The 16,323-nt window shown below is 37.4% G+C and overlaps 1 protein-coding gene across 8 annotated transcripts; it reads right to left on the bottom strand.

Moving 5' to 3' along the window:
- Positions 1 to 7,564: 7,564 nt before the first annotated feature.
- On the bottom strand, positions 7,565 to 15,997 carry FGB (fibrinogen beta chain). 8 transcript variants are annotated; one of them, XM_040966883.1, is made up of 9 exons: positions 15,883 to 15,995; positions 13,508 to 13,523; positions 13,248 to 13,426; positions 12,253 to 12,436; positions 11,147 to 11,374; positions 10,231 to 10,344; positions 9,758 to 9,883; positions 9,258 to 9,543; positions 7,565 to 8,305 (listed from the first exon to the last, which is right to left on the bottom strand). In XM_040966883.1, exons 1-9 carry the CDS (start codon positions 15,955 to 15,957, stop codon positions 8,074 to 8,076), a joined length of 1,440 nt encoding a protein of 479 aa, XP_040822817.1. In that variant the 5' UTR covers positions 15,958 to 15,995; the 3' UTR covers positions 7,565 to 8,073. The 8 variants fall into 8 exon arrangements, with proteins under 8 accessions (XP_040822817.1, XP_040822816.1, XP_040822822.1 ...); XM_040966882.1 differs by lacking the exon at positions 13,508 to 13,523 and having other exon boundaries at positions 13,248 to 13,436; positions 15,883 to 15,997; XM_040966888.1 differs by lacking the exon at positions 13,508 to 13,523 and having other exon boundaries at positions 7,565 to 8,107; positions 13,248 to 13,436; positions 15,883 to 15,997.
- Positions 15,998 to 16,323: the final 326 nt, after the last annotated feature.

Below are 16,323 nucleotides of genomic sequence, written 5' to 3'. Positions count from 1 at the left end.
TGGTATCCTGGTGCATTCAAGGTGAGGACTTTAGCCACTAGGCCAATGCACCAGACCCTGCATTTACTTCTTAAATATTATTCGTGCCTTAACTCATTCACGAAGGCCCCTCTTTCTTGATCTCTAAGTTATACTTAGATTATTATTTCAAAACAGCATTTAGTTGAATGAAGCAACAAAGAAACGAACATTTTGCTGTGGAAGCATATCTTTTGACACATTTCTGCTAGAAAGTAAGACACAGGACTTCTGATATTTAGACATGAGTATGAGAATATTCAGCCACATTTGAAGGACATACCTTGGTAAGTGAATCCCCACCTTTCAGCGTGAAATCATCAATGGGGCTCTATCTTAGTATGCCTTGGCACACCAAGCAAATCTTCCCTGCATTATTCTTACATGTCACAACTATGCTTTATATCCAGCACGTAATGCAAACCCTGGCCATGAGTTAAGAAACCTAAATTTAAAAGTTTTAGGTCATTTCTTTCATTCTCTTACTACATAATTCAGTCCTTTTTATTATGGTATAACTAAATTAGTAATAAATTTAAAAAGTGTCTGCATTGAATACCTACATTGTGCTTCCATATTTACTTTTAGCCATTTGAATTACTTCAGAACAAAGAATTACGAGAGTCCTTAAAATATAAGGACTATAAGGATGCTTTTAATTGATAATGAATGTGGATCCTTTCAATAAGAGTAAAAACATTTCTATGAATTGACATTTTGGATGAGAAAACAGGAAGATCCTAATATCCTACATACAGATTCCAAGCACCTAAATTCTGCACATCATTTATTTTGCATTCTGAAACACTGTTGTCTATGATATAAGCTTGTCATTATTTTCTCAGTAGTATTATCTATCCAACTATAATCTGCCATAGGTTGCCAAACAAGTTACACCCTGTTTTTACTTGCAGAGAGAGAGAGAGAGAATCTTCCATGAGCTAATTTCCAAACAGCCACAATGACCAGACCTAGGCCAGGCCAAAACCGGGAGGCAAGAATTTGAACCAAGGCTCTTCCCTGCATGAATGGCAGGACCTCAAGCACTTGAGCCATCTTCTGCTGCTTTTCCCACGCCATGAGAAGCTGCATCAGAAATGGAGCAGTGGCACATGAACAAATATCCCAAGTGATGGTTTGACTCACTACACCGCAGCATCAACCCCCAGGTGGTCCTCTTTTACTAGGAGTGCACCTGGCAAGTCAGAATCAGATAGCTCATCCAGCCAAGATCTTTAAGCCACACTGTGTAAAGGAAATGATAACATATCAATATAAATACAGATTGGCTACAAAAGTGAACTAAATCCAACAAAGTAGCACAACATTAATTATTTCCTGAAGCAGTCTGAGAAGCAGCAATGTCCAGATTTGACTGGACATGGAAACGGTACAAGTTTCTTGTAGGCAATAAAATTTGCATATGAAAATTATCTTAAGACTCATTCATTTTTATTAAAAAGACAGTTGTAAAGAGAGAAGGAGATACACAAAGAAAGATCTTCTGTCCAATGGTTCACTCCTCAGATGGCTGCAACAACCACAGCTGAGCCAATCTGAAGCCAGAAGTTAGGAGCTTCTTCTGGATCTTCTATGTGGGTGCAGGGTCCCAAAGCTTTGCGCCATCCTTGACTGCTTTCCCAGGCCACAAGCAGGGAGCTGGATGGGAAGTGGAGCAGCCAGGACACGAACCAGAACCCATATGGGATCCTGGCACATGCAAGTCAAGATATTTAGTTGCTGAGCGACTGCACATGGACCCAGGAAATTTGTTGTGTTTATTTACGCACTTATTGCTTCACCTATGTTTTTCATTTCTGATTTAATTCCAAGTACTTTATCAATCTCATTTATGCAGAAAAAATACTTAATTGAAGACAGAGACATGAAGGGCCTTAGCCATCACAGGGTGGGAGGAGTTGTACCTGGGGAGGAGTACCCGGGAAGGAGCAGAAAACTCATTAATAAAGAAGACCTGGGCATCATAGTTTCCTCTGATTTTACCAGGTAGAAGCAACAGTCCAAAACTGCACAGGTAGAAAGCTCATTTGAACCGGCCAAGGCCAAACAGAGCTCACCAGCTCATTGCCAAAGGTTTGTGCATGTTGAGTGTCAGATTGTTCTGGAAATGATTTGCTAAGTTCCCCTTTGCCTTAGTCCCCACTGGGTCAGTGACCTCCAGGCTGCCTGCCTAAATAAGCTGTTGCAAAACTGCAGTGGAGCATCTCCTTCTGAGAGATAAGGCAAGCTCAGAAAGCAATGGGTGAAGCAGGGTGAAGGCCAGAGAGATATTCATTAAAGCTGTCTTATTCCTTTGTGGAGCTGAAAAACTTCACAGCCACAAAGTAGGCACAGAAATAAATGTGATTCTGTGAGAACATAAGATACACATGCACATATATCTGCTCTTGGCACATTCAGGTTGGGAAAAGCAAAGAAAGGTATAGTGATGAATAAACTCATCAAGGTGTCAGTTCTGTATAAAATGATGGGTAGTACATTTGAAATTTTTTTCTGTACTTAAAAAAAAAATTGGAAAGTCCAAACTAGAGAATCATCTGAGATTCAGATTTTTTAGTGATTCTAGCATCAAACCCAATCCAGTGTTCAACACAGGCCAGCAGACTCCTATCAAGTCATGATAGTATCAAGGGTGAGTATTTGCTGAAGAGCTCACCTCATGGTCACCCTTTGAGTGAAAAACAAGTCAAATAGAAAACATAAGCTGAGGCTAGATATGTGGAATTGCCGCCTACATCAGAAAGTCCCAAATTTGACCAGCACAAAGACACTGCCAAGAAACCCTTAAGGACATTTATTTAAGAAAACAAGTTCTTAGGCTCTTTCCATATAGAGACTCCAAGGTAATAACCCAGGATTAGAACCAAGGATTTGGGTTTTACTGAAATCTGTGGTTTAGCTATACAATGTGTAATGGTTAATGGGAAAATGTCAGCTGAGCTTCTGTAGCAGGTGGTGTCAACATCACCTGTACTTTAGCCCCATGTCAGGAATCTGTGACCAGCCTGGGTCAATCCCCCTGTTACCATGGTCAGTTATTTCCCTTGACTACGAATTCCAAATGCATCTATGCTTTACCACATGTGACATATTTCAGCCCTAATTGAATAACAAAATATATTAGCATTTTTGCACCATCTTCCTAAGGTCACGTGTTAATCTGTATAAATATAAAACTTCAAAAAGTTCATGGAAAATTGAAGTACAAACAAAATAGACTTTTGTGCAAAAAAAAAAAAAGAAAGAAAGAAAGAAAGACTTAACGACCCATGTATAGGAGGGGCCTGCAAAAATTTCATGGAAAAATGTATTACATGAAAACAATTTGTGTATAAGTTTCAAAAAAATTTTTCACCTAAATTAAATTATTTTTAATTTAATTATTTCTAGTTTTTCAAAATTGTCCTTGGAGGGTTATTTTTTCAATACTTAGACTTCCAACAGGAGGTAGGGACTGGTGAGCCCGGAGCTGGGGCTACAGAGACCATGGTGGAAAGCTAACGTAAGAACCCAGACCTGGAACTCACTGGAGGGAGCAGCATAACTGACTGCAAACAAAGAACCATGTACCAACTGCAATAAGTAAAATCAAACTGTAGACCTGTGGGTGACACAGCTTAGAAATGTGCCCCAAGGAGAAGAATCTGATAACCAGAAGTACAATGACCAAGAGCAAAAGGAGAGACAGAGGCTCAATGAATATTACTGAGAACTCCCCTGCAAAGGAGCAAAACCCTTTGCAAACTTCAGAGTTCACTGAGGAAGACATCGAGAAAATGGAGAATGCAGAATTCAAAACTCTTGTTATAAAACTTCTTATCAACAATGAGAAGCACGTAAAGCAGGCATTCAAGGAATTCAAGGAATATGTCACACTTGTAATGAATCAAATGAAAGCTGATATAGCAAAAATAAAGACTACAATGGAACAAATTAAAAGTACAGTGAAAGTCTCAAAAATAGAATGAAGGAAGCAGAAGAAAGAATCTCAGGGTTGGAAGATATTTCCTGTCACCAGGGGGAAACAAACAAAAAGCTGGAAGCAGAGCTGGATCAGGCTTAAAAAAGTATTCAAGAATTAAAAAAAACACTATGAAAAGGCCAAATGTAAGATTTACGGGAGTCCCAGAAGGTACAGAAAGAGAAGCTGGATTTGCAAATGTATTTAATGAAATAATAAAGGAAAATTTCTCTCATCTAGAGAAAGAATTGGGAAACAACATCCAGGAAGGGCACAGAACTCCCAACAGGCTTGATCAAAAGCAATCTTCACCACAATACCTGCTAATCAAGCTCTCATCAATTGAACATAAGGAAAAGATCCTTAAATGTGCACGTGAAAGAAATCAACTGACATATAAAGGAATGTCAATTAAACTCACAGAAGACCTCTCATCGGAAAGTCTATAGGTCAGAAGAGAATGGAGTGACATATTTCAGATTCTAAAAGCAAAAAATTGTCGGCCCAGGATAACGTACCCAGCTAAACTTTCCTTTGTCTTTGCAAATGAAATAAAATTCTTCCACAGTAAAGAAAAGTTCAAAGAATATGCCTCTTCCAAACCTGCCCTACAAAGGATACTAAAAAGATGCTCTCTTGACAGCGTAGAGGAATAGCGCCCACCATAACCAGAGGTTAAATGCGAAGAACATCCCAGTCAAATGACAGGAGAAGACTAAATCAATGATCAACCCATTGCTAAAATGACATGACAAAATTACCACCTTTTCATATTAACCCTGCATGTAAATTGCTTAAAAACATCAATTAAATGTCATAGATTTGTAGAGTGGATTAAAAAACAAAACCCATCTATTTGTTGCCTACAGGAGACATATCTCACCCACAAAAATTAGTGGAAACTATATCTCATGGATTTTGACATTTTTGTTAGTTTCATCTCTTCAAAACACTTTCTCCTGATTAAATTCTTCATTGACTCATAGATCATACAGTAGCATCATTTTCTTCAAGAAGGTTCTTGATTTTCTTTTTCATTTCTTCAGCAACACATTAGTCATTCAGTAGCATGTTATTCACCTTCATGGCATTGTAAATTTTTTTTCTTCCTTTGCTGATTTTGTTTTGTGGCTTTTCATTTACGGGAAAGTATAGAAGCTGTGTAATGCAGACTATCCTATCCAGATGTGAGGATACAATGCAGTATGCATCTCTAGTTCCAGACAAAGATGGAATCCCAATGCAACTGTTTACTATATCTTGATAATAGGATGCTGGACACTCTGCCATTGTTTGTGCCTGCAATGATGGACATAGGACTATGCATGAAGAACTACATTATAGTAATGATATTGAGGAACTCAGTGAGAATTGAGGGAATTTGGGAGGAGCTAAGGGAAATTCCAGGGCCTATGGAAATGTATCATACAATTACAATAATAAAAAGAAGTGAGATTTTAAAAGTAAATGAATAAAGATCTACAGAACAAACATGCTTATAAAATACTTAAACTTTCAATATTTATTCTTTTATGAAAATCAGTTTTTATGGCAAGATGATGATTCTCAATTTAAAGTTGAGTAAGTTCTCATTATTAATTTAAAAAGTATGAGTTAGACCAAGCACTGGCATGAACTGTTGAAAAATGACAAGAATGGTCCAAAAGTTTCAGGAAGTCTTCCTGAGCAAGTTGATGGTTAAAGCAAGTTTTGAAGATAAACAGTGTTTTCTCAGATGGTGTTGAAGGGAGGAACCTATTACTGATAAGGGCATTATAAAAAAGGCCTGATCAGTGGTAATAGTTCTGCAATGAATTACAGATGTGGGAGAGCATGTTTGTATAGATTCTGGCTTTGTTTCTTCTACGTGTATACTCAGAAGTGGGATCACTGCAACATATATTAGCCTCTGTTATTTTGAGAAACCTATGTACTGTTGGCCATTTGGGCTATAAAATTTTTACTTTGCAACCAGTACCATATAAGGGTATGGTACCACTCATGTGAGGTAACTGAAATAAACTCACAGAAATAGAAAATAGAATGGTGTTTTGCTAGGGATAGGTGTCAGAGGAAAATGACTAACCATCCAGTAAGCGTAAAGCTATGATTATAGAAGCTGAAAAATCCTAGAAATCTTCTGTCCAACACAATGCCAATAGTTAGAAGTCCAATATTGTGTGCTTAAACATTTGTTAAGAGGGCATATTTCATCTCACATGTTCATACCACAATATTACACAACAAAATAAAACAAAGGGACACAAGGACAATTTGGGTGGAAAAGGATATATTTAGTACCCTGATTGTGATGAGGGCACATAAATATATGTATAAGCTTATCAAAGTGGATAAATTAAATGTATATGGATTTCCAAAAATATTAATTATCCTTCAATAAAACTGTTGGGATATTTTTACCAAGGACCTGATGAAAAACCCATTGTGACCAGAATGTGGGAATAGAGTAGACAGGACAGGCAACAGGTCCTAGTAGTTTTTTTTTTTCTCTCACTAAAGAATTCTGATACTAGGACTTTGCATATAAACACAGAGCAAAGTAATTTGACCCGACTTTCAATTTCTAGGATAATATATTTATGGCAGAATAGTACATGAAGTATGATAGATGGAATGTACAAGTTTGCCCGCAATGGGACAGACTTGTAACAAGCAAACCAGGTACATGTTGAAATTGGATCTGATGACGAGTGAAGAGAGTGACAGAAATCAATAACATTTGCTTAGGTCGAAGATCAAGAGGTTTGAGCTCTGCGTGAAAAGTTCTACAGGAGGATAGACATGGTGACCCAGCAAGCAGGGAGTGTCCAAAACCACAGGACTTCTAAAGTCAGTTATAATGAAGTGAGATGTAGAAGAACAGAAAGTTCTCTTCTAATTTAGTTGTAACGTGACTACATGAAAAAGGAAAAAAGGAAAGAAAAAAACCTAATTGAAGGCATTGGTAGGCCTGGTTTAAATAGAAACGGGCAAATTCTGCTTTCTACTTTCCTATTTCCCTTAAAACACATGTCATGAAGACCTGATATTGTGAGCACAATCCACCACAGGGTGAAAATAATGAATTTTCATTAACATAAAGTTGATAAACATGCTAAAACGATACTAATGCTCTGTATTTTAGGGAATATATAGTGGAAGTATAGCGGGGACTGATATGTTCAGATATGGAGACAAAGTGCTGTATGTCTCTACATATACAGACCAAAAATGAACTCCCAGGGAAAGAAGTTAAAACATCCTAACAGTAGGATGATGGACTCTCTGACATTGTCCATGCTACACTGCCAGGAAACACTTCAACGACAGTATGATGGACTGAGGACTATTCATGAAGGACATGCATTGTAAAACTACAAGGGAAATCAATGGGGGAGGAAAGAGCAGGGGCAACCCCAGAGCCTATGGAACTGTATCATTAAACAAAACAAAACACTTTTGCATGTAAAAAAATAGACATGATCCTTATTGTAATCCCTGATACCTCTGTTCACTTAAGTGCCAGACAAGTGATTTTTTCCATGGAACACAGTAAGATCTTTGAATCTTCAAATATTCCATACTTTTAGTTAGGAATTGTGGTTGTGAATATTTAATTTATTGGTCACATGCATCATAAAATAAGGAAGCATTAATTTATGGCAACAGACTGAAATATTTAACACATCTTTGAAAGCTTTCTCTAACAGATGTCATATAAATAGTTTTAGAAGCAGACATTTAAACTCAGGTTTTTTAGCAGGTCTCATGGTTTTCCTACATTAAGGACAGGATATCCCTCTTTCAAGTAAAAAACTTTCCATAATCAATTAGAGTTAAAATTCTGAATATCAACTCTGTCTACAGTTATCCTTTTATTGATTTTTTGGTAAACAAGATAAATAAAGGGTACAAAATAAAATTGTGTGATCGCTTTAATGTTGTTCATCCTGTACATTTTTCAAAAAGTCACACAGTTGTTTGAGAGTTATACAGGAATATAACAAATGAATTTCAATAACATAATGTACAAAAATGGTATCATCTATAGAATAAAAATGTATGTTTGCGCACTACTGCTTTGGGAAGAAGGGTCTGATTTTCATAGACATCTTCTTCAGTGAATACCATGACCCCTTCCAGTTCATCCACACTATGCCATCATCTGTGCCATGCTTTGCCATGTCCCAGCTGTACTGTCCACCCCAGTAGTATCTGCCATTTGGATTGGCTGCATGGCATCTGTTATACCACCATCCACCACCATCCTCCTTCGCGCATTGCTTTTGGGGATCTGTAGTTAACCTGAAAAGAAATGTTTTGGGGGTTATTAGAAACAGAACTACAGGTGGCAAATTCAATGTTCTGCAGGACCCACAGAAGGGCGTTAAACCCAGTTAGATGCAGTGCTCACTCCCCAGGGCGCTGTGTGTAACAGATCAAAGGCCTTCCCTGTTCTGTAGTAAGAAAGGGAGACATGGGATCTAGATGACCAATTCATTCAGGGATTGCACTGATTACTTTCTATGGGAATGACACGACTTTCAATGTCTTAATGTTAGAAAATCCTGAAAAGCAAAGATTTCACTATACACATTAGAATATGGGATTTAGGCATTTTTGTACATGTTCACCACTCAGAAATATTTTCTTAGGGGCCATAAATGTGATGCAGCAAGTTGAGCCACCAGCTACAGCATCCTTCTGAAGTCCCATTGAAGTTCCAATTGCTCTGCTTCTGACCCAGCTCCCTGCTAACACGTCTTGGAAAGAAGTGGAAGATAGATCACATACTTGGGCCTCTGCCACCTAAACTGGAGACCAGGATAATGCCTCTGGATCCAGATTTGGGCCTTGCCTAGCCCCAGCTGTTGCTATTGCAGCCATTTGAGGCGTGAATCAGCAGATGTTAGATTTCTCCTGTGTGTGTGTGTGTGTGTGTGTGTGTGTGTGTGTGCGTCCTTCTGTAACTCTGCCCTTGAAATAAAAAATAAATGAACCTTTCCAAAAATATGTGCTAAATCCACTTTATCTCTTGGCAGTTGTGTGACTTTGGATAGACCTCATCTGTTAAGTGGAAAAATAACACATAGTTGAAATGTTCTAGAGTGGTGCACAAAGAGTTTAGCTCAGTGGCTGACAAACAGGAAGTGCCCAAGAACTGGTGGTCATTTTCAGCGCTAGCTCTCAATGATGCTGAGCAGTCATGTTAGTAGGGAATCGAGTTTAAAACAGGAACAAAGCACACCACACATACCAGCCATCATTGTCTCTGTCGTACGTGCTGAAGAACATGCCGTTGTGAATGGTCATTGTTCTGTTCTCTCCCTCCAGCTGAGATGCTCCATCCATGAGGGCATTCCCAGCTGTCCCTCCGTATTTGCTCACTGAGATCTGGTATTTGTTGGCCTCATTCTGGATAGTGAATCCTCCGTAGTGAGCTTTCACCTTGTTCCCTGTCCAGTCCTCCATTTCAATTAAAAGTTCTGTGGGTCCAATCTTGGTGAGCTGGGAAATCTTATCATTTCCAAGCCAATATTCACCTAAAGAAAAAAATGAAAAAATTAAATCTCACCAGACTTGTAATCCTTGGGGAAACAGATAACCCTGTGTTTCTTATCCATTAATGTTTTAACTTTTTGATGAAATTCTTCTTAACTGCCTAAAACCAGATTCCCAACACTATACACTTTCTTGTAGTAGGGGGGCAAATCCATTTTAAATAAAATGATTTTATCTTGTGCCCCAAGTCTTTACCTGGCAAGCCACAGTATTTTTTCCCATCTGCATTGCTTGCAATGTTTCCAAATCCTTCTTTGTATGGCTTCCACTTCCTGCCAAAGTCAACACTACCATCTTGACGGTTCTGAATCACTGTCCAGCCTTTGGTTGATAGAAACAAAAATCACACAGATGAATCAATACAAAATAATGTCACTTTGAAAAAACATTTGAATTTCATGCATTTTATTTGCTTCTATATTGTAGTGTTCCAGAATAGATTAACTAAGATAAATGTAAGACGAAAATTCTTAGTTCTTGGTTATTACAAGTGATTTATCTGATTCTAAATTGTGATTCATCAGTATTTTACAGTTTTCAAAGTATCAGACTGAATTTCATATCAAATAACTCATTGACAGCTATCTTGGTTGTAAGTCATGTTTCCTGGCATTTTATGGTATCAAAAAGATTCCAAAACAATGAATCAGTAGGAATCTAATACTTACCCCCATTTTCGGTGGTCATATCACAATATACTCTATAAGGTTTAACAGAAGTATCAGGCTGAATGAGATACATCTCTGATGTTTCACCTCCTTTCCTGATAATGTCCTCACATTCTGTAAATATAAGATAATACATGATGCTGAAGAGCCTACAGTATAATAACTTGGTCCTTAGTCACCAGTTCCTTAAGATACTTGGATATCGAGGACTTGCATATTATAAACACCTAAGAGTAATACAATAGAAGCTAAATCTTCCTTTTACTGAAAATTACTCTCAGTTTTGAGTTCTGTCTGCCACAGGTTGTATTCCACCTGCCCTGAATATCCATTTACATGCAGAACACACAGGAGAAGGTCCTGTATCTACCGACAGAACTGCCATCAGCTCAAGCAAGTGTGTGCATACATAGGCCATTCAACCATGGGATCACCACCATCATTACGTTTCACCCGGCTCATAAAAAACTGGCAAATCAGGCCCAGCGTGATGGCGCAGTGGTAGAGGTCCTCGCCTTGCATGCCAGGAATCCCATATGGCCGCCGGTTCTAATCCTGGCAGCCCCGCTTCCCATCCAGCTCCCCTCCTGTGGCCTGGCCTGGGAAAGCAGTCGAGGACAGCCCAAAGCTTTGGGACCCTGCACCCGCGTGGGAGACCCAGAAGAGGCTCCTGGCTTCCGACCAGCATAGGACCAGCCATTGCACTCACTTGGGAAGTGAATCATTGGACGGAAGATCTTCCTCTCTGTCTCTCCTCCTCTCTGTATATCTGCCTTTCCAATAAAAATAAAATAAGTCTTTTGGGTGAGATATGTCATTATGTTCTTCTGGGGGAAGTTTAGTCAACTTTTTTTAAATTTATTTTAGAGAGTATGAGTTCCTTTGGTACCCTTTAGAAGTCTGCAGAACTAGATACCTTTTCCAGACACAACAGGAATATTACAGCTGACAGTGCATGGCGTGCGGCAGTAGTCCATCTGAACTGAGACTTCAGATTCTAATTTTTGTATTTTGCTTCTCAGGTTTTCCAGGATTGCACGAAGCACACGAAGGTTAGTTGGGATATTACTATTCACAGTCTCATCTATATATATTTTCTGCTTTTCTAGCTCTAAGGAATACTCATTTATTATATTTTCATTATCTGGAAAAAAAGAAGTTATATAAGAGTGCTCAATATATTTTCATCAAAAAAACAATGTGTTCAATTATATAAGCATTATTTTTATTTTCTTAGTCTAATAAACATTAATCTAGTACCAAGTAGCCACTCAATACATTACATTTATGTGAAACTATTAGATTTATGTAAATTAAGTTATGCTTAATGACCACACTAGTAATTTAGCATGGACATTAGCTGAAAATGATAGCCAATGATAAATCAATATGATTTTTATTTCCTTGTGTTGGAAAAATAGAAACTTTGGGCCTTTCATTTCAGTTCAATACTTGATGGTGTAGATACATTCAATTTGCTTTTGCAGACCACAGTACGTACTGAGGAGCCTTGGAATTTACAGGAAAAGTCATGATTCTTTTGAAAATAACCCTAATTTGAGTATGCTACTCACTGGGATGACCATGTCAGGCTCAGGCCCTAGATGATTCCAAATCATTCTGTCAACACTCAGCAATCAGTTCTCAAAATTCATATCAGGTATCATTATCCACATGTAATAAAACAGGTCAAGAACTATTCGATCAAAACCCCAATTGTTAAACCTATAAATGCCATATTTTCACTCTGCAAAAAATCATCTTTTCAGCCAAGGGACAAGCTTCTTATGGACTAAAAATAAGGAGTCACAGTGAAATGTTTCTGAGCCAGATGGTGCACATCTGGCATAATGCAGGTAAATCATGTGTGTGAGGACCTAGCATCATCTGGTGCCTGCAGCACAAACACTAATCAAGCTTTTTCAGAAACATTGATCTACTCATAATTATGCATACTCACAGCCATGTCATTGCTTTTGATTTTATAACTGAGAGTCAAACAGAAAACACAAGAATATCTACCTTTTGCTTGCTTCTGTCTCCTTTTCCACATTTCTTTTAGCAAAGTCATATACTGAAAGGTTGTGGAAGAGCTTTGAGAAACTTCGTTAACTTTGTAATTTAAATCATTAACACTATTTTTAATTGACTTCTCCTGTCTTAGCAATTCTTCTTGCAACTGACATCCTGTTGGGCACAGTACTCCCTATAAGAAAAAAAAAAAAAAAACAGCCTGCATTAGACAAAGTACGTGGGTTATAGGTATTTGTTAAATAGCAGACAGTGAAAAGAAATTGTGTTATTAGTCAATATAAAAATATTATGTGATATTGTTTATGTAAGATCAGAAATTCTAGCATCACCATCATACTGTCATGAATATTAAAAATATTTTTCCGGCCAACATTGTGGCATGGCCTGTTAGTCCCATTTCAGAGGGCTGGATTGAGTCTCGTTGCTCCATTTCAGATCCAACTTCCTGCTCATGCACCCAGCAAAGATGCAGAAGATGGCTCAGGTCCTTATATCCCTGTTACTCACATGGGTGACCCAGATGGAGTTCTAGGTTCCCAGCTGCAGCCTGGTCCAAGCCCAGCCATCACAACCACTTGCAAGTCAGCTAGAGGATGGAGGATCTCTTTCTGTCTATATCTTCCTCTTTCTGTCTACACTCCAAATAAATAAATCTATAAAATGTAATGAACAAACAATAATATTCCTTACCATGTGAGAAATATAATTAGGGTCTGAATGTGTTACCACCAGCAGAAAGGACACAGGAAAGCTACGAAAAACAACTATATACAACTATAAAAACAACTATATATCATAATTTGTTATCTGGGGCCCAGATCAAAGGAAAAAAAGAAAGAAAGCCTAAAGGGATGACCTCATAAATTTATTTTGAATTTTATTTCCTCAGTGAGTAAACAAAATGACAGGGAGGCTCCGGAAAGTCAGCGAAGCCTTAGCAGCCATGATGGATTCAGGCTTCGCTGAGGAGAAGGCCCGCTCACCAGGTCTGGGTCAGCGTGAAGGCAGCCTCCCGCGTCAGGCGCTTTCCTCTCCGCTTTCTGTGGCCTGGCCGCCGCTGTGGCTGGCCGAGCCCGATAGCCACCTCCACTGATGGGAGGTGGGGCGGGTCTCAGGCTGGGAAGCGCTTCCTTCCTGTCAAGGGGTCGATGACCACGGGCGTCTGGAAGAAACTGCAACAAACAACACGCAGGTGTCAGAGCAGATCTGAGAGGTGCCCATTCCCACACCTTCCCTTTACAGCTGAGATTGTTACAAGGCTGAAGGTTCACTTAAGGCCACCAGCTAGGATATTAGTCAGTAGGCTGCGTGAGTGGCTTCAGTAGCCACAGAAAGATCACATACATTTGATAAGCTTATACCTAAGGTAAGTTTTGAAGAGATACCTTAAGAAAAAACTACCAATTAAGAATTATGACAGCCATTGATATCTGATTCCTATGCAGTGGAACATACAAAACTGTGAGGAATCTACTTGGTTAACAGCCAATATTCCTTCTAATCATTGTTAATCATTTCCCCATTTCCAACTTTTACAGATCAGTAATTAGGCTAACTCCTGTATGGTTATACACACAAGACAGTAAAAACTTAATAGAAGTGAACTTTATTTAGAATTTATTTCTAATAATACAAAATCTGGCCCTAATACATTACAAGAGGAATAAGGTACTCTGGAGCCAGACTGAACTGAATTCTTGATTCTGCCACTTTATCAGTAACTCATTTATTGTTTATTTTTGTTTCAGTTTCCCCATCTGTAAAATAATAACAGTTTGCATCTGATTTATGAAATCATTGGAAGAATAAAGTAAATTATGGCATATGACATTCTCCAAATAGTACTTGGCATATTATTATAAATCTTCATTATTATTTATATTAGAATAACCCACAAGACATACAATAATCCAAATTTTTTTCACTACTAATTCCACTTCCTCTGTTAACAAAATTGTTGATTAAATGCTTCTGCTATATTTCTTACATTATTTTTTGATGAAACATCATGTTTACATGTTTCAAGTCATTCTCAGGTGTTTGTATGATGCTTACAATTGCTTTCTAACTTAAAAATATTAAAGATAGTGATGTGAAAAATATACAACACAGTACAAAGTCTTAGCTTGCACAAATTGTGTTCCTATGTCTTTTTTTCAGTAGTTTTATGCTTAAGGGTTTCATTACAAAATAATAAATGACAACATTTGAAACAGCAGTTGAGTTGCCTTAGAATTAACTAGAAGTCATCAAGTGGACCCTATTTGGAATTTTTGCTCACATATTCACGAAATTATTATCATTTAACATTCAGTGGCTGGCAATAGGACTGGAATTCCAACAGGAATGTTCCAGGTCTCACTGTTGAGTCACTAAGCTGTATGCACATACACCCTGAAGTCATAAACAGCAGAAGGAAAAGTGTGTTTCATGTCAAAGACATGGTTTCAACTAGAGCTTGTATGCTCCAACACAAATTATAAAGTGTGATTCAACTGCTTACTATAAATGAATGCCATGTTAAAAGAAAATTATTTTATTTTACAGAGCCACTACAAGAAGTAGAATCGATGGTCTCACTTCACTAGAAAGAAGTGAGAAATATTTAAAGAATTTATGTGGATACTTAAGTCCATAAGGATATTTAAATAAATAACCAAAACTAGAAAATCCATTTTCATGCCTAAAGTTCTAAATGGTTTCCTAGAGAGTTTTGTAACTAGGAATATGAAAATGCTGAACTAAAGTACATTCAGAGATGTAGTTTTCTGCATTCTCCATATTTTTCTTACCTTTTAAAATAAGAACACTTGAACTCCCTTCATATTGAACACACATTACAAAATTAATTACTGCGTGTAACTATCACTGTATTGTTATTTTCAGGATAACAATACTGTGCCATCTCTATGACATCTGATCATAAGATTTTGACAATAAAATTTGAATGCTTTACATATTTATTTTCCTAAATGCCCTTCTGTATTTTAGATGTCACACCAATAGCAATAGGTCAACCAAGATAATACTTACCAAAAAAAGTGTAATACAATGAAAAAATTACACTGAACTTTGTTTCATACTAATAATAATTCTCTAATTTCAATTTTTTACATGTGAAAACAACCATTTCTCACTTCCCGTACTACCAATGTTTTATTCTGCTTTCAATTTTAGGTTATTCTAATTCATAAACATAAAATCTCAGGAACTACATGCTGTCTTGTTTCACAGAAGCAACCTCTCTACTGCACTTTTTATTTTACAATATTATCCTGCAAAACCTTTAGAGTTTATCCTCATAATTAAAATGATGCATTGCTAGAATTAGGTGAAAATTATAGCACTGAGGATGACAACTAAAAAAAAAAAAACACATTTAATGCTAGTTAAGACATCATCCTTGGCAAATAATGGTGACAAACCAAAAACAAGAAAATATTTTGATTCAATGAGAGACACTATGAAAATATTCTTCAAATAAAATAGATCTCTGAGAGTAACAATTCAATCTCATAATGACAATCAATGTTAGTTTCATTAAAATACAAACACAACATTATGATTATTATATATTATATTAACAATGTTAATAACAATATATTTTTTAAAAATCACCTCATCATCGTAGTCATCAGCAGCTTGGGATCTAACTATAAAAATACACAATAGTAGAAATAATAGATGTTTCATGGTTTTAAAGTTTTGGAAGTTCCGAGAAAGCAGCCTTTGCTCGTGGACTTAACTGAGAGATCTCCAAGCCTATATATACTGAATCCTCTGCTAGGTCTGACTGTAGGAAGGGTTACCTTCCCTTAGTTAAAATTTAACTGCGTGCTTCACTTGTTGGCTGAACCATTTTATCACTTAAGCAACATCTTCCCAGCAAGACTTATTTGCTTGTCATAGGACTACTGTTCTCTGCAGACCTAATTGAGAATCAGCGAAGTTCTCCAATTCCTCCAATTGGAAAAACTGATGGGAAATTAGCCTTTCCTAAGTGAGCTGTGTATCACGCTTCCTGTAAATGAACGTGTGTGCTGCCCATGCTCACCAAGA

The sequence above is a fragment of the Ochotona curzoniae genome, unplaced genomic scaffold, assembly GCF_017591425.1.
Source record: "Ochotona curzoniae isolate NIBS_2020 unplaced genomic scaffold, NIBS_Ocur_1.0 scaffold_4506, whole genome shotgun sequence".
Classification (NCBI taxonomy): domain Eukaryota; kingdom Metazoa; phylum Chordata; class Mammalia; order Lagomorpha; family Ochotonidae; genus Ochotona; species Ochotona curzoniae.
The sequence above is the reverse complement of the archived record's forward strand: the minus strand, read 5'-3'. Positions and strand labels throughout refer to the sequence as shown.

What these genes read in the sequence shown, in the direction of transcription:
- FGB (XM_040966883.1), bottom strand. Translation starts at nt 15,957, where the DNA reads ATGAAACATCTATTATTTCTACTATTGTGTATTTTTATAGTTAGATCC. An exon ending in GAGACAGAAGCAAGCAAAAG is followed by an intron (nt 11,375 to 12,252) that starts GTAGATATTCTT and finishes CTTTTTTTCCAG; the next exon opens with ATAATGAAAATATAATAAAT. An exon ending in GACAGAGACAATGATGGCTG is followed by an intron (nt 8,306 to 9,257) that starts GTATGTGTGGTG and finishes ATTTCTTTTCAG; the next exon opens with GTTAACTACAGATCCCCAAA.